At 49.8% G+C, this 18,268-nt stretch overlaps 2 protein-coding genes across 4 annotated transcripts in view; one reads left to right on the forward strand and one right to left on the reverse strand.

Moving 5' to 3' along the window:
- NEK9 (NIMA related kinase 9) overlaps positions 1–6,341 on the forward strand; it is a 40,778-nt gene extending 34,437 nt beyond the window's left edge. Inside the window, exons 21-22 of the mRNA XM_075530711.1 lie at positions 1,343–1,549; positions 3,195–6,341. Of these exons, the coding sequence (XP_075386826.1) occupies positions 1,343–1,549; positions 3,195–3,317 (330 nt within the window). The 3' untranslated portion in view covers positions 3,318–6,341. The remainder of the gene's footprint in view (positions 1–1,342; positions 1,550–3,194) is intronic.
- The window catches only part of ZC2HC1C (zinc finger C2HC-type containing 1C), a 32,580-nt gene continuing 16,163 nt past the window's right edge, over positions 1,852–18,268 (reverse strand). For 2 of the 3 annotated variants that reach the window (XM_075530714.1, XM_075530712.1), the window contains 2 exons: positions 16,162–17,512; positions 1,852–8,739 (listed from right to left, as the gene is read on the reverse strand). In XM_075530714.1, the coding sequence (XP_075386829.1) occupies positions 8,476–8,739; positions 16,162–17,493 (1,596 nt within the window). In that variant the 5' untranslated portion in view covers positions 17,494–17,512 and the 3' untranslated portion in view covers positions 1,852–8,475. Of the gene's footprint in view, positions 8,740–16,161; positions 17,513–18,132; positions 18,224–18,268 lie in introns of those variants that run through there. The other variant, XM_075530713.1, reaches the window with a different exon arrangement.

Here is an 18,268-nt window from a genome sequence, read left to right on the forward strand (position 1 = left end):
TAGGGTTTTTGACAAGCTTTCTGGAAGAGATCGTACAACTTGTGAAACTTCGGTGTGAATGCTTTAATTCCTCAGCTGTTAGGTACTGTCGGATTGGATCGGACTCATAGTGACTCTCTCTTCCAACTCATAGCGACCCTGTGTACAGCAGGACCACCTTGGCCTGGTCCTGGACAGACTCACAGTCGTTGCTGTAGTTGGATTCATGATTGTCGCCACTGTGTCAGCCCGTCTTGTGGAGGATCTTCCCCTTTCACGTCCCCTCTATGTCCTCCAGGGACTGGTCCCTGTGATAACAGATCCACAGGGGTCAGACTGTCTCGCCTTGCTCACTTCTTCCAAGGCAGATTTGTTTCCTCTTCGGGTAGCCAATGGTCCTTTCACAGCAGCCCTGTGCCAATACCGTCATGCAAACGCAGCCTTTTCCCAGCCCCTTCGCTCATTGTCCAGCCTGCGTGTTTCTAGGAGATGGAAACTACCGTGGCTTGGGTCAACCCTTTTACTTTCTGATGCTTTAAAGAGGTCTTTTGCAGCAGATTGGCCCAGTGCAATATTTGCATTTGACTTTTGACTGGTGCGTCCATGACTTTTGATTGTGGGTCCAAATAAAAATACATCCTTGACATTGTCGTTCTTCTGCATTTATCATGAGCTGCTTTTGTTAGTCCTTTTGTAAAGATTTTGTGTTCTTTATGTTGAGGTGTAGTCCACCGAGCCCTCTTTGCTTTCGGCAAGCAGGGTGTGTCATCTGCACATTACAGGTTGGTACTATAAGCATCTGTCTTCATACAGTCCGACCATCAGATTGTTTGCTCAGCCTACAGGTTGAGTAAGTCTGGTGAAAGATACAACCATATCTGGTTTTAAACCATGCAGTATTGCCTTGTTCTGCTTAAGTAGCTGCCCCATGAGTGCTGCATAGAATTTAAAACCTAGAATCGATTTAACCGTCCTGTTTGTGGGATATTGACCCTTCTCATCACCGTGCCTCGCTTCAGTTACAAGGGCACAGTGGCCTCACCGTGCCAGAAGGACTTGTTCCAACTAAATTATGCTTTTTCCTGCTTCAGCATTTTCAATGAGAGGATATTAATGCACTTGAAACATTTCTGCAGAGGTCCCCACCATCGATGGTGGCTGTTGTTAGCAGATGGTGGACTGAGGGCCCCCTTGCCAGGCTATTAGAGAATCCCAGCACTGATGTTTCGTTCACATATATTACTTCATGTTTGATCTTGTTGCTTGAGGAGCACAATTTGAGTAGGTGTGTAAAGGAAGACTGGGTTGGGGACCTGTGGTGCCTGGGCAGGACCTCCTGTGATGGGTCTCTCTTGTCCTGCAGCCTCCCCGGCTGACTCCTGCCCTACCATGTGCCGCGAAGGGAACGCCGCTGAGCCCCCCGACCTGTGTCTGCAGCACCCTACAGCTGGAGGTGGAGAGACTGCAGGGTCTGGTGTTAAAGTGTCTGGCAGATCAACAGAAGCTGCAGCAAGAAAACCTCCAGATTTTCACTCAACTCCGAAACAAGAGAGTAGAAGGAGGGCAGCAGGTGAGAGCTTGACAGTCGTTCCATGTCTAAACTGGGTGTGAAGGACCACCGAAAGGGAGTAGCAGGCACATTGGTGTGCTCCTCGGCAGAGACCTACCTTTCACGGTGTAACTGCTGGCGTTAGAACCACCTCTCACCTGCCCTCCTCCCCCCCCCCCCGCCCCCGCCCCCGGTCTTGTTCAGGCACCTGAATTGAGCCGCTGTCATCACCTAAAGCTCATGCTTTTTTCTTCTACATTTTTAGAAAGTAAAAGTTGTAAATATTACAGGACCATGACCACCCATCTATTTACCACCTAGAGTCACAGCGTGTTGTGGTATTTGCTCCAGATGTGTGGGTATACAAATATAAAAACATTATTGTGTATAACCATTTTAAATTATAAAAATCATGTTATAACACCTTTAAGTACTTTTGAAAGTTTTTATATGCCTACAAAACTAAAGGCTTTCTTTTATAACTACAATATTTTAGTAGATATGTTTATATATAAAAACTAATATTCTCAACTCTCATCTAGTACCCAGTTGAAACTCCCAATTTTTCCACAAAAATGCCCTTTATTACTATGGGGTTTTGGGGTTTCTTTTTCTGTCCACTGGTCCAGAATTCAGTCAAGAATCCCTCATGACATTTGATATTGTCTCTAACTCTCAATCCAGATCAGAGGTCGGCAGATGTTTTAAACAGAAGAGTCAATCCTGTCCCTCACAACAATTCAGAAATTACGTGGGAGCCATAAATCTATTTTTCCAAACAAATGAAATCACCATTATCAGAATAATATCCTTTACACATTTTATAAATGAAGGCAGTGAGTTTATTTTCATTCTTCATTTACTTTAGAGCCCCACGTATGGACCGCAGTGTGCTCCCTCCCAGAGCAGCTCCCTCCACCTCTGCCACCATTTTGTTTGGTTTTTATTTTCATGTCACTGAATTCTTGAAGAAGCCATGTCACAGGTTGCCCTGCCTTCTGGATCTGGTTGGCTTGTGTGAGGGGTTAGCTTGTCCGTTGCTACTTGGTCTTTTCTTTAAACTGAAAGATGTAGTTAAAGTTGTACTTACATTTTACCAAAACTTTTGGTAAAAATATTGCTCTTTAAGAGCCATCCTGTGTGTATCTTTAGAGTGTGAGCTGGGATGAGGAAAATAGGGGTCAGCCCTCAGTCCTGCCACATACCGGTTCTCCGTGTTTGGGCAGAACACGTCCCTGCCAGCCGCGGTTTCTGAAGTAGAGAGGCAACAGGAGGTGCCCACCTGGGTGTGGCGGGAGTAAATGGGATCCTCTGTGGAAAGCACTGTGGAAAGCAGTAGGCGTGCTGCCCTGTGAATACGGGTGATCGGCAGCGCAGACAGGACAGACAACTGTTTTGCCCAGGACTGTTCCAGTTTTAAAACCAAGAATGTGTCTGGAAACTGATTGTGGTAGCAAGTGTACAGTTCTGCTTCACGTGATTGAACTATGGAATGATAAAACCCAAATTAATAATTTTTTTTAATTTAAAAACGTTTGTAGTCCTGGGCAAACCAGGTCACCTTACCTGTAGCTAGAGGTGGGAATTAAAAACATAGTCTTGAACTGACAAAACCACATGACTAGGTGGCCCTTTTAATCACTGTGCTTGCGGTTTCTCTGGACAGGTGGGGATGCATTCCAAAGGAACCCAGACAGCCAAGGAGGAGATGGAAATAGATCCAAAACCTGACTTAGATTCAGACTCCTGGTGCCTCCTGGGAACAGACTCCTGCCGATCTGGCCTCTGAGCCTTTACAGCCCCAGGAAGCTGGGGTCCCAAGAACTTCCCAGCACTTCCCGAGTGTAGAGAGCAGCTTTCCTGGCTTCCTCACGGCAGACGCGGAACACACGGCGGGGCTTGGAAGCGCTTTCCACACACACACGGAGAGTGACGTGGCCTGTTAGATAGGATCTAGGAGTGATTGTATTGTTTTGGAGAATGGAAGGGCCCTGTGGCCCTGGCTTTGTCCTCAGTGACTGCCATAGTACCTCGCCTGTTGAGCCCACCTCTGAAGAGGAGACACAAAGCTCACCCTAATTGCGCTGGTAGCAGCTTATATCTCATGTATCGTTTTCACCATTAATTGGAAGCTGCCTTGGGAATTCAACACCAGGCACTGCCCCTCTGGGTGGGGGAGGGAAACGTGTAAAGCCAGAGTGGGCTGGAACCAGGCGGGGGCTGTGTAGGCCATCTCAATAGGGCTGAAGAGTTCGGAGCCCTGAGCCCAGGAAAATGTCTAGTGGAGTCCACCTAATGCGCGTTGTAAGAAAAACTCACTTTGTGCAGCGAAATGCTTCAGGAAGAAAAGTGGACTTTGATTGCTTTTTCTCTGCGGATTGATTGAAATTTGATCCATGAGGAGTGATGGCCGGGCCCCCCTCATCACACAGCTGGAGTTTCAGGCTGTCTGATGCAGGACCAGGTGGAGAATTGAGTCCGTGAGGCAGCAGGAAGGCCGTAAGTGAACCACAGGAGGGAGAGAAGGGCCTCGTGGATCGGCCCCTGCTGCTCTCTGCACTTGAGAGGGCCGGGAGGGCCTCTGAGGCTAGTGCCTCTGCCTCCATAACTTAGAGACAGCATTCTCGACCGCGACAACCCAGACACCTGTTCTCTACGTCCTTTTCGTGTTTTTGAAGCCATATCATAACCTGTGAGTCTTATCGTTTGCCTACTAGAGTGTCCCAAAGGCAGTACCAGACTCTGGGAGTCCCTGACGCCTGCCAGAGCTGATAGAACGTGGAGGGAAAGGGATTTGACTGAGGACTCTTCTGATCCTGGTCTCGTGTGGCCGGGAGCAAACTAGCTTGCCAGAAAGAGAAGTGGTGTGCACGGAGGACGAGACTTGGTTAACGCGATTCTGGGCAAGCAGTGTCTGCTTTCTCCTAGGGATGTGAGCCATGTGTTTCTTCCTTGGCTTGTGAAACTCTCCTGTGGGGGGTGGGCTCACGGGCGGCACTGATAACTTGTGGTTCTTACTTTCTCATAGCCAGCTAAATTGTTTCCCTCTCTTCCAACCAAAGCAGTGAGTGTTCTCTCTTAGGACAGTGGGGGGAGCTGTGCAGTGAACGTTTTGCCACTGCTGTGAATATAGGCTGCTGCTCGGGGAGCCCCTCTCCCCCCACGTCCCGCAGGTGACTGTCCAATGGGATCTTCTTTAGTGTGATGTTCCCATTGATTTTGCAGTTCTGGGAAGCCAAGGACAATGGTACTAGTGTACTCACCAAAAGCTGTTCTTGAGAGGAGGGAAAGGGACACTCCTGAGTTAGGTTACAAGTCCTGGGCATTTGCTGTCAACCCAGCAGTGGGTTTGGATTCCTCACAGAAATGCAGCTTTGAGATTGTCAAGGACTGACTGGCCCTCCACGTTCCTGTCTCCCTCACCATCTCAGCAGGCCTGAGAGGCAGGGCGGTTTGGGTGTTCATCATAGTATTGCTTCTGCCGTGGGACCGAAGGACAAAGGCATGTGGCTGCAACTGTGGAGTGGAAGTGCAGTGAAGGACTGCACTGGGAACCTGCTCTGGTTCCCGCGGTGTCATTCCCTAGCAGTGGGACACCAGCACCTTCCTTAGGAAGTCTAGGTTTGCTATTCACCTGGCGGAGAAGGTAACTTCTGTCTGTGCCTTAGACAATTTGCACTTTGCCAAATGGTGCCTGGGACAGCCATAGGATCCTTCCCACCAATCGGCTATGCAAACAGAAAGCAATTCCAAGGGGACGGTATCCGGCATCAGATAAAGACTGAAAGATGAGGAAGGGGCTCATGAGGAAGGGGCTTTGAATGGTTTTCTGCTGCTAACTCCTGTCGGAGTTCTGTCCCATGTGCCTCTACAGTGCTGGGTATTTTAAATCTTCCGGTAGTTGCTTCTGAGTCTAACCCAAGGTACTCTGTTCTACACCGGCTGAAGAACTAGCTTATTGCTGCCCAGATGTTTGAAAGGTTGAGGGTGGAGTGATTTGGCATTTCTGTTTTAAATAAACAATTGTAACTCTCAACCAGTGCTCTGCCTCGGTAAGCCTGCACATGGACTTTCGTCACTGTGCAGCAAGCATCCATGTGGTAGGCCTTCAGGAAGCTTTGATTCACTGATTCTTTATATAAATAAATACATGTTCTTGTACCAGAAACCACGCAAGGAACACTTGCACAGAAATCATTCTGGCTTCTTTCCCATTTTTCTTTTCCTGACTGTCATTTCTACCACCACCACCACCCCCAAAAGACTTCTAAACTCTAGCGTTGAGAGTGCCGAGGGAGGAAAGGTGACCCACTGAAAGAGCAAGTCACTTTCTGTGCTTCTCACCTGCAGGGGGCTTTCCCAAGTGGCACTGTCAGCTTATGTCCATACCGTGCCTGCTCTCCCTGGCATAGCACAGCCAAGGCCTAACCTTTCTTGGCCTGGCATTTCACTATAGTTTAAATCAAATGCAGCCTTAATCTCACATTTAGAACAAACACCTCCAGAGTGAAAGATGTGCCTTCAGTGAACTCATCCATTCAAAAGCAGTCTTCAGTGTATCAGGACAGAGGAGGCTATAGTTAAGACTGTAAGCCAGTCTCCCCTCGCTGTAAAGCCACAGAGCATCTACTGCTTCAGTGATATATGCAGACTAGTGAACCACCCAGCAGCAGAACCGCCATCATCGCACATCGCTGCTATCTCCTGTGCAGTTGGGAAGGGTGAGGAATGAACCCAAACGGGAACTGGAAGTACTGTTGAGATATAAAAGTCAAGGCTGCATTCGCTTAAATAAATGCCCATGTCAGTTTCACCGTGCGCTGTTCCCTATGGGTTAACCCACTGGGCTTTAAAATGTATCCTCCCGACTTGTTCTGAGGAGGAAACCGGGTGGCGGCGTGGTTACGAGTTGGTTTGGTGACCATCCTGTCACAGCTCCTCCCTCGGGAGAGAGACGGGGTTTACTGCTGTAAAGAGTTACCATCTCAGAAACTCACACGGGCAGTTCTACCCTTTCCTGTAGGGTCACTGAGTCGGCATCTGTGGCAGTGAGTTTGGGCTTTTTGTTACTTATTCTTGGCCAATGTGAACTATTTATTCCTCTATCCCCCATTGCGCTGAGCTGTCCAGGAAGAGAAGGAGGTGGGAAAGCATTCTTACCTCTTCTAAAGACCTGAGCAAGCAAAATTGGAAAGAGACATTTCTAGTAAAATTGAGGCCTAAGCATTTTGGCACCAAGAAGACCTGGAGGCATTGCTGGTGTTTTTATTTCTGCAGTAGCATCAGAGTGAGTGACTCCAGTGCCTATGCAGAGCATTCCCCCGCGCTTTCCCTGGAGAGCCCAGGCGTCCCAAAGCCAAGAGCCTCGGGAGCAGGCGGATGAGGCGTAGGAAGTGGTCGCCTGGTTGAAGGAGAAGCCAGTAGTGACCCTGCCCAGCTGGTTCTATGGGGGGGGCTGGCCAGTGTTTCCAGGGCTTCTGGTTTTCAAGAGATGCTTATTTGTAATGCCGTGCCTGCCACAGACAACCTCTGTGGGGACAATGGAGGAGCCTGCGGGCACGCTGGTTAGATGATTTGCTGTAAACCAGACGCGAGCAGCTCAAGCCACCAGCTGCCTTCAGCTTCTACTAAGACCGAGAAAGCCCCGTGGGGCAACTCCGCACTAGGGGCCTTTACAGTGCGAGTCAGGTTGAACTCCGAGATCAGGGCGTTGGCTTGCCCTTGGAGAATGCACACTGCGCGTTGGTGGGGCGATACTGCCACCCCTCTGATGCTGTTACGTAGAGTACCCCCACTCCCTGCTTGGGGTCCTGAAACTCCGCCCACTGGGCAGGAGCTGCCTAGGGAAACGGAACAGGAGCGGCAGGCCGCCCTATTAGGTGAAGCATGGCTCGCTCGGCAAGGGCTCAGTTGTGATTTCTGCCCAACGAGTTGGATGGTGTTTATCCAGTACATTAAGCCATTGGATTGAGACTCCCAGGATTCCAGGTTGCTGTGCTGATGTCCTCCCCTCGGACCTGAACTTGCACGCATTATCATTGACTACGTCCCCCAGGGCCCTGTGATGATGGTTCTGTGCACTCGGCACAATCTACACGGAGAACATGACAGCTGTCCCCTTTCCCTGCAAAGCTTACACAAACACGTCCACTGTGGTGTAAACGGCAGAGACACGTGACACTGCGATGATGACCCATCTTGCCGGGAGGGTGGATTTTGCCTCGTTTAAAAACCATCCAGCCAACCTCATGGGAAAGCAGCGTTGGGAACGGCCGAAGCCCAGGGCTGCCTGCTTTCGTCCTCTCTGCACATATGCAACCCATTAGGAAGGGCCAGCTACAGAGTACAGTGTGTTTCCTCGCCCTTCCCGGTAAAGTCCACAGAGATGAGGTTTCCTTCATTAGGCAGGACACCATGGGGGAGGCTGGAGGAGGTATGGGTGCCAGAACCCTTACATACTTGGCTTGGGTTTGGGCCAGGACCAGGCACAGAGATCAGGAGAGGCTTCCATGGATAATGCCTAACAGCAAATTCATATTATCTTTGCTAAGAGATGCCATCTGGGGGCCCTGACCCTCCCATGGCAACTCAAAACGGCAAGTCATCTTTCTGGAGCCAGAAGCATTCAGGGCAAGGCTTCCCCAGCACAGACCACAAGCCAGGCTGGTGAGAAGAGAGCTTTACTGCAAGTGTCTTTACCCATCGGTTCTTAGGGAGATGCCACAAGGCACGCCAGCCTTGAGGGGTTGCGGGGGAGTCATTGAGGGGAAGCTAGGCACCTTTCACCTATGGCGTAACCATGGTGTCCTGGCTGATTCTGGCTCTGCAGGCAGATCTGGGAGATGGCCAAGCCTTGATTCAGCTCCCATCAAATTGCTTGCCTCCTGCGAGCTGCCGAAAGGGGCAGAGCCTTCTGAACTTCGAGGAGGGTCCTGCCGGTGGGGTGCTCAACTGTAATGCTTCCTTGGAGGTGGGGGGCGGTTCTTGATGGTCTTACATTTGGGGACGTGTCGCTCGGCCACTTTAGGTGCAAAGTGGCGACTACAGTGAGGGCACTGAACATAGTCAGGATTTTCAGCCGGCAAGATGTGGAGCAAGTCGGAGGGGTTGCCCCCTTTGGCAATTACCTGCTGGACCTCTCGAGCCTGGCGGAGGGTCCGGATGAAAGATTCGTGCTTCTGCCTCCAGTTGCTCTTCCGAGGAGGCTCTGCCTGTAAGGCAGAAGACTGATCACTCAGTGCGGGCTCATCCCAGCTCCTCTCCTCCTGCGTCTCGAGTGGGATGATGGAGGGGGAACACTCAACAAAGTCAGAGAGACTGAAAAGGAGCAATGGGTTCACTGAGTGGAAGCCCTGAAACTTAGAACAGGCACAAGAGGTTAGTGCCGAGAGCAAGCTGTTTCCCCAAGCAAAAACGGAGAAGCTTGGGGCTAGGAAGTATGGGGGGTGGGGGACAGTGTTGGTAGGGCTGTGAGGGTGGGTGGGTGGGTAGGGGGTATTGGTGTATGGCTGGGTGTGGGGTGTTGGGCTGAAACATGTTGGCTGCCAAGGATCCTCTCCTGTCTTTCCCACCCAAGTATCATACACCGCCAGCACCCTCACAGGGGACCGAGGGGTAATCTCTAGAGAAAATGAGCTTGGAAGACTCCAGAATCCCACACAGTGTGGAGAGCAGGGTCAAACTTGGGGCTGAACTGTGGTCACGTGAAAGCCAAACGGGGGGGGCTCGGCCTCCTTGCCGACCCAGTCGCAGAGTACCAAATACATCAGTGCCCTCCTTAGGAGGCAGGGGTTGGGGCAGGTCTGGGTTTCCAATCCGGGTTCCCTGCCCAGTGCAGAGAACAGCCTCCAGATGCTGGCTCTAGCAGAGCCCACTAACAGGCTCACTATTGGGTGAAGGCCCTCAGTCAACAAGCTCCCCCTAACCCAGTGGTTCTCAACCTGGGGGTCTCCACCCCTTTGTGGGTCAAACGACCCTTTCACAGGGGTTGCCCGATTCAGAACAGTAGCAAAATGACAGTGATGTAGCAATGAAAATAATTTTATGGCTGGGGGTCAGCACCACATGAACTGTATTAAAAGGTCGCAGCATTAGGCAGGTTAAGAACCACTGCCCTAAGCTTAAATATGGAGAGCCAAGGATCATGTGATACAGAAAGCCAACTCTATGCCAACAAGCCAACAGTAACCAATCTTGGAAGTCACAATCAAGATAAGTAGAAGAAGAAAATTCGGGGGGAAGGCACACAAAATATTAACAAAGGAGTACAAAAGATGATTGGGTCCATAAAACAGAGAACCAGAGATAGCCATTTTAAGTAGGGTTTTTTTAAGTTTTAAATTTCATAACCAGAAATAGAAACGTAAAACAATGTCAAGAAAATGTGTCAGACAAAAGAAAGCGTGTCAGTGATATAAGTCAGGATGGAAAGTAGAAAAGATTAGGTAAAAAAATTATCCAAAAAGCCCAACATTGGACCCAGAGGCATTTCAAAAGGTACAATGGAAGCATAAAGAACATTATTAAAGAAAATTCCATGGAACTTTCTAGAGCTGAAAGTCACACTGAATGATGAAACAGTCTTCCACGTATCCAAGGGAATCACTGTAGACTTTAGGACGAGGCTCCTATAGTCTTCCATCTAGAGAAGTAGTACCAGGTTTTCTCCGAACAGGATTCATCATGTCACCAGATTTCCCAGGAGCAACAGCGGGTGCCAAAAGCTAGTGGGAAAATGCCTTCAAAGTTCTAACGAAGTCCTGTTTCACTCCTAATTCTATACCCAGCCCTGTTCTTAATCAAAAGTCATCTAACGACAAAAAAAAAAAAATGTCCATGCACCTTTCTTAGAAAACTCCAGCAAAACAAAGAATAAGCCAGAAAAGACCCTGGGACCTTGGAAACGAGAGGGCCCAACACAGAACAGAAGCCCCAGGACCATGGGTCTCTGCCAGCCTGGAGAATACGCAGTCAGGGCAGAGGCAGGGAGGAAGGAGGGGTGGGAGGAACTTTTCCAGGAGAAACTTCAGATAAATTATAGGAGGTAGTTACAAAACAAAACCTTAACAGGTACATGGCATCAGATGGATCATTTAAGAAAAGAAAAATGTAAATATGTAGAAAGCAAGCAAATGAAAACCAGCGGTGATTGACTCCAGGTGCACGTTGGCAGGATCACTGCATCCTCTGTGAACAAATTTACATGGTCAGTAGGATGTCAAAGGTGACTACTGACTGAACCAGAAAGTGTGATTCCGCATCAGTGGGATGATTCAGGAAGGGGCAAAACGGGAGAGGGGGTACAAATGAGCTTAACACGGCTTCCAGGCGAAAAGTCAACAGCTAATGGGGAAAATGGATCCATAAGGTAAGGAAGTATACTATCTTCAAATACAGAGATGCACACCCTCGAGGCATCAGCAGCAGAATGGAAGGGGGCGGGCGCAGGGTGGACTGGGTTAGAAGGAGGAGACAGAGCCTGCTATATGGCGTTCTAGGTTACTTTGTGATCTGCATCTCTGTGTCATTTACACTGCAAGCAATTTTAAAACAAGACAAATAGCCGATTCCCAGGAGCTGTTGTCAATCAAAAGACAAGGTTCCCTGAGGAGAGTCTCTGTCAGAAACAAGGTGGAAGTGACAGCCAACATCAACATCCAGGGACCTTTAAAAGGATTTGCAACAAGTTCCTCAAGAGCAATAGCCATACTTGTAGGTCTTTCTTGTAGGGGACTTTTCTTCATTAATATCTATTGAGTGAGCTCTGTGCACAAGACCAAAAAGAGAGTGAGACGTGGTCCCTGCCCTCCAAGGCTCACAGTACAGGAGAGCGCGTGACAGGTGGTAGGAATGGTACATGAAGAAGACAAACGCTGATGGCAGCATGGTTACACACGGGGCTGCCATCACCAAGTCAGCAAACTCACAGGCACAGTGCCACCCTGTCCCATAGGGTCACGGGGAGTCAGCCTCACCTCAAGGGCAGGGAGTTTGGTCTGGTTTGCTGTGAGCACGAGAGGCATGCCACGTCCTCAACAGACAAAGGTGGGAAACTACAGAAGCAGCTTCTCTAGGGATGCACGTGCGTGCCACGTCAGGTCCTTGCTTTTCACAACGCTGCAAAGCGTCTCATCTCAGAAACCCAATGAATTATTTTAAGGTCCTGACCCAACACAAGCCTAATGTGTCAGATTGTCCTAACTGTGGTAGCTTGTATGTTGCCATCATGATGGAAGCCATGCCACCAAGCAGGGTCATCTATGGTGGAGCGCCTAGACTACAATAAGACTAGGAAGAAAGGTCTGGTGATCTCTCCAAAATTTGCCAATGAAAACCTTGGGGACCTTAACAGAAAATTGTTTGAGAGGGTGCTAGTAGATGAGTCCCTAAGTGGGAAGGCACTTTGTAGCCACAGCTGATGGATGCAAACATACAATCACGGAGATGGCGCAGACTGGGCAATGTTTCCTCAGGAGTTGGAATTAGCTCCATGGCCGCCACCACCACCTAGTGGTTCACAGACTACTCCGGTGGCGTACTAGGTTAAAGGGGGTGGGGGGAATGACAATGACAGGAATGAGCAAGGACTGCCAATCATATTATTACTATCTGCAAGAGCTAAAATGGCTCCTTGTTGGAAACTAGACTTCAGAGAGATGGTCTCTGGACCCAGATGGGACTGTGTTGGTAATCCCACACAGTTCTGAGAGAATACCGAAGGTAAAATACAACCTCACACACACCTACCCCACAGAGTCCTGACAGCAGAGGGGCTAATGCAGCAGAAGGTGGGACTGGATGGAAAGCAAACAGAGGACCCTGAAATACCACTACTAATTTTTAAGATCACAAGATCTGGGTCTTCTCAAGCTTGGTCATCTGCATACTGCCTTCAATTTACCTCCTTTACTATTAGTTAATTACTATTTTCCCTTAGATTCAAGAGTTTCATAGGTTGTTGTATTTCGCCAAGGCCCATGACCACTATTAAACTGAAAATACCCGATAGCGGCATATGGATCCTCTGAAATCAAATGGCACGTTGCATGGGGCTAAATCTGCTGCATGAGACCTCTTTAAAGTGTTGAAGAACAGGGATGTCACTTTGAGGACGGAGGTGCTCCTGACCCAAGCCATGGCTTTTTCAGTCACCTCACATACATGTGGACAGTGGACATTGAATAAGGAAGAAGCAATGCATTTGACTTACGGAGCTGGAGAGGAATATTGAAAGTGCCATGGAATGGGGGGGACATGGGCGAGGGGAATGTGGGGGAAAGGAAGTAGGTGTTAACAAACCCAGGGACAAGGGAACCACAAATGATCTAAAATCGATGGCAAGGAGGGTGTAGGGGGCCTGGTAGGGTTTGATCAAGGGCAATGTAACAGAGGAATTACTGAGACCCAAATGAAGGCTGAGCATGATAGTGGGACAAGAGAGTAAAAGAAAATGAACTAGGAGACAAAGGGCATTTATTGAGGTCTAAATATAGGCATGTACATATGTACATTTATATATGATGATGGTGAAATAGATCTGTGTGCATATATTTATAGATTTAGTACTAAGGTAGCAGATGGACATTGGGCCTCTACTCAAGTACTTCCTCAGCACAAGAATGCTTTGTTTTATTAAACTGGCATTCCATGATGCTCACCTTCCCAACAAGATCACTGAAGACAAACGGGTGCATAAGCAAATGTGGTGAAGAAAGCTGATGGTGCCCAGCTATCAAAAGATATAGCATCTGGGGCCTTGAAGATAAACAAGCAGCCATCTAGCTGAGAAGCAACAAAGCCCACATGGAAGAAGCACACCAGCCTGTGTGATCACGAGATGTCAAAGGGATCAGGTATCAGGCATCAAAGAACAAAAAAATCATATCATTGTGAATGAGGGGGAGTGCATAGAGTGGAGACCCATAGCCCATCTGTAGACAATTGGACATTCCTTTACAGAAGGGTCACAAGGAAGAGATGAGTTGATCAGGGTGCAGTATAGCACTCATGAAACATAGAACTTTCCTCTAGTTCTTTAATGCTTCCTTCTCCCCCCCCCCCACTATCATGATCCCAATTCTACCTTACAAATCTGGCAAGACCAGAGCATGTACACAGGTACAGATAAGAGCTGGAAACAGAGAATCCAGAATAAACCCCTCAGGACCAATAATGAGAGTAGCAATACCAGGAGGGTAAGGGAAAGGTTGGGGAGAAATGGGGAACCGATCACAATGATCTACATATAACTCCCTTCCTGGGGGACAACAGAAAAGTGGGTGAAGGGAAACATCGGACAGTGTAAGACGTGGGAAAATAAGAATAATTTATAAATTATCAACAGGTTGTGAGAGAGGGAGGTTGGGGGAGGGAGGGAAATGAACTGATACCAAGGGTTCAAGTAGACAGAAAATGTTTTGAAAATTGTTATGGCAACAAATGTACAAATGTGCTTGACACAATGGGTGGATTGTGATAAGAGTTGTACAAGCCCCAATAAAATGATTTTTAAAAAACGAAAGTCCCACAGACTGCCAAAAGAACTAACAGCTCTATCCTGTTAGAAGTACAGCCGGCATGCTCCTAGAAGGGAGTGAAGTGAGTTGTTTTCTCCTGTACTTTGGGCATGTTATCAGGAGAGGCCCATCCCTGGAAAAGGGCATCATGCTTGGGAAAGCAGAGGGGCAGCAAAAAGGGAGACTGTTAAAGAGGCGGATTGACCCAGTGGCTGCCCCAATGGGCTCAGACATCACAATGAAAGGATGGCACAGGACAGGGCAGTGTTTGCTTCTGTTGTCCTTGGGGGTGCTATGAATTGAGCCAACTCAATGGCACCTAGCAACACAACTATTTTTCTTTCAATTCAAGAGTTCAACAGGTTGTTACAATTTTCTAAGGCCCACTGACAGTATTAAAATGAAAATGTCAGCACCGTGTGAAATATCTACAGTAGGCAAATGTGTAAAACAGAACCAAAAATTCACCATCACCAAGTCGATTCTGACTCATAGAGATCGGACAGGACAGGACAGAACTGCTCCTGTGGGTTTCCAAGACTCTAACTCTTCACAGGAGTAGGAAGTCTCATCTTTCTCCTGAGGAGCCACTGGTGGTTTTGAACTGCTGATGTTTCAGTTAGCAACCCAAAGAGTAACCCAATAGGCAACCGGGGCTCTAGGACACCCGGACAAATGTACAGAGTGCAGAATTGATTAAGTGGTCACCAGAAGTGAGAGGGGGAATCACTGTTCAGGAAGCAGTGTCTGAGCAAGCAGTGAGGGTAGGGCTGGGAAATCGGCTTTCATAGTTGCATAACTTCATGTCAACTTGAAGATATATAAAAGTGTAAGGGTGCTATTCAAGCTGTCCATCAGGTCACAGCTTGATGGTCCCTACTTGTGGGCATGGCCTTCTCAGAAGGTGAGCCCTGTGAACCCTTCGCTCTCTGCCTTCACCTTCCTGCTGGCCGGCCCTGGCTGCGGCCAGAGCCCTAGGAATACATCCATCACCAGCCATTGGATCCACAAGACTTTGCACCCAGCGGCCAGTGATCTTCCTTCATTCTGCACCACTCCAGGTGACTGTGTGAGTCTAAAGAGGGACTTATGGACTAGTGTTGGACTTATGCATCTGAGTTGGACTGAGCTGGGATTATAATTACTTCTTGATATAAAGCTCTTTCTTATACCTATATGAGTGTCTCTGGATTTGTTTCTCTAGTCAACCCAGCCTAACACATCTGGCAACAGGTAAATTGGTGATGGTTGTACTACATGGTCTAAATAAATGACAGCAATACCTTGTACACATAAAAAATGTTCAATTGGAAAATGTGTTATATATTTTAACCATGATAAAAAGAAAAATCGTATTAAAAGTCCGTCATTACCCCACTTTGTGAAGCACTCAGAAACCCAGGTGCGTGACGTGGGCAGACCATCGATCTCCAGGTCTGGCTCTTCCAGTGTGATTCCGGCGCTCCCAACATAGCATGAAGTCTTAAAGTCCCTACTGTTTACAACCTGGCTTTCCTGCAAACTGGAACTTTTTTCTTTTTTGGTAATATAACAGGGAAAAATGGGAGAGAAGAAGAATCCCACACTTGCTTGTGTTTCATGTGTTTCCTAAGAAGGCCCATCGGTAGTGGGCTGATCTTGACGGAGCAGACAGGGCTGGGGGAGGACCGTGGTGGAGGTGGTACAGATCAGTCTTGGGAATTGGCAAAGTAGATGACAAAAAAGGAGGGGGGCGCTAGGCTGCCTAATTTTAGCTGTGTTATTTTTTTGTCTTTTACATTTCCTACGGCCAACATTTAGTATGGTTAGCATCCGTAAGGCATTGTTTTTTTAAGTTCAAATTTTGGACTCTCAGACCCAGCTTTGTATGTCGATTCTTATTTCAAAGTGTCCCTGACCTTAAGTGACTCACCCTCTCAGAGTCTAGGTTTTTCAGTGGACAGAACTAGAGCTAAGGAGATCCTCACAGAGTGGGATGAGGATGACTCAAAAAGTGCCCCCACCATCACTGGCCTCCTGTGGCAATCGGTCAGTGTTCCTTCTTACCCAATCCCTAGCCAACGTGCCCTTACAAAGTGCCTCTCAGAAAGACAAGCCCACCGACAGAGCTCTTGTTACCTTGAGGGAGGCTGGTCCCTTCCAGGTCAGGTACTGCTCTAGTTCCGTGCCCTTTGCCCGGGCTCGGGTGGAGTCGAACACTGTCCTCTTGGAGCCCTGCACCCTGCTACAGACGGTAGAGTGTCTCTCCAGGCGGAGCAGGAGGAACTTGCGCCCACAGTGGCCGCACTCACCCAGTTCGGGCTCTTCAGTGAAATGGCTGGAGCCCGAGGAGTCTGGTGCCCTGGGCGGGCTGGAATTGCTGGGGGCGTCCCACGCAGTATTGTCCGGGGCTTCGGGTGGCTGAGGACAGGTCTCTGTGGACAACGCCGAGGCCTGGTCTCGGATCTTAGTATTGCTTGCCACCAATCTTTCCCTTTTGAGTCTCTGTATCCCATAATCAGAGACGTGGAATGGACTAGAGTGTTCTTGAGCCCCTCCCCAAGTCTCCACCTCTCTCCGGTGCTCTCTGCTTGGGGACACTTCTCGGGGCCTGACTTCTGGAGAGGAGGGGAGTTGGGGCAGGCCGGTGCTGCCACTGTGCCCTTTGGCTCTTCTCCTGGAAAGTGCCATTGTCTCAGACTCTCTGGTTTCATTTCCCCGGGCCTGACCCTTTTCCTTCTGGATTCGCCTGAGTTCCTCCTCCGTCTTCTTCAGCTTTTCCCTCAGGAGGGTCTCCTTTCTCCGGATTTCCTCCCCTAAGCTCTCCCCCGCAGCTTCCAGCCTTTGGATCTGCAGCCGCTCTGGCCCGTGTGGATTTGCCCCTGCCCTCTGTGCCTGCGTGGCAGCAAGAACAGGGCCAACGTCAGCCGGGTGCCCAGGGCTCCCAGGCCCTAAGCCACTGGAAGAAAGCCACTGGTTCTCCCTGGCACAGCCAGTCTGGTCCCCCTCAGCGCAGGCCTCGCCTGTATTCCGGGACTTGCGGTGGAACACGGGCTTCAGTGGGTATGCGCGGTCCACCCCGACTCGCTTCTTTACGAAGGGGTGGCCAATCTGGTGATTGGCTTTGGGACGCAGGGACTGAGAGGCCTGAGGGTCTGACGGGAAAAGCGAACCCTTTCCTTGGCCCTGGGGATTGGTGCCTAAATCCTCCGGGCTGGTCCCAGCACAATGGGGATACCAGTAGCTCTGGGCTTTCCTGCAGGCGGTCCATTTGGAGGGAGCGTGGAGAACATCCACGCTCAAAAGCTTCTGCGGACCGTGGGTCCTCCGGTGTCCCATGGAAGACCGCTGGGAAGAGTCCCCTTGTTCATAAGGGTCTTGCTTGGCGGCGTGGAGCCCGGGAGCTTCCGTTGTGTCATATGGGAACATAACGCCCACGGGCAGGTGTGGGGCCAACTGGAGACCAGCCATCCAGGGCCTGGACAGAAGCCTAGAGGAGAGTTGAAACACGTGAGACGGTTGTTTGCGGGTCACTCTGGGCTGCTAACCTACATGTGCCCTGTCCATATTTCCCCTTAAACTTCAGTTGAGGGGGCCCGTGGGGGGCCCCTGTTGAACTTTGTTCCATATGTGTTTTGTCAGTGGGTGCTGTGTTGGGCCCCTAAGTCTGAACAATGAATGTGACACAGGTGTTGGTCACTCCCTGGATGCTTAACTGCCACCAGGACGGGCCTCTGTCATGCCCAGTGACGGACATCTGGAAGGGGCACTGATCGGAAGTCAAGGTTCAGGGAGGCGGCCGGGTTTCGGTGCCTGTGCATGGAGGGGTTCTTGAGATTCCAAGGCCCGCCCTGCACTTCGGAGGCCTGAAAGCGGCGGCCCCAAAATGCTCCCCGGGGCTCCTTCCCGGTGGGACCGGGTTTGATTCCTAAGAGCAGATGTCGCTCTGGGTCGGGAGCAGGCACCTAGCTGAGAGGCGGAGGCCACCTGACCCAGCCGGGGCCCCTTTTCCATCCAGAATCCCGGAGGGCCAGGAGGTGGTCCTCTTGGGAGGACCCTCTGCGAGGATTCGAGGCGCTGAGCCCAGTCTGCCCCTCCCTCCCGCCGTACCTGAGGTTCCTGGGGGACCGCTCCAGCTCAGAGTAAACCCCAGGACCTAGCTGTCGGGATCAGACCCCCGCCCCGCCCGCCAACCGATGACACCGCGCAGGCGCCCTCGCGCGGCTCCGTTATCCCGGTTGCCTGG

This window comes from Tenrec ecaudatus, chromosome 14 (assembly GCF_050624435.1).
Source record: "Tenrec ecaudatus isolate mTenEca1 chromosome 14, mTenEca1.hap1, whole genome shotgun sequence".
Classification (NCBI taxonomy): domain Eukaryota; kingdom Metazoa; phylum Chordata; class Mammalia; order Afrosoricida; family Tenrecidae; genus Tenrec; species Tenrec ecaudatus.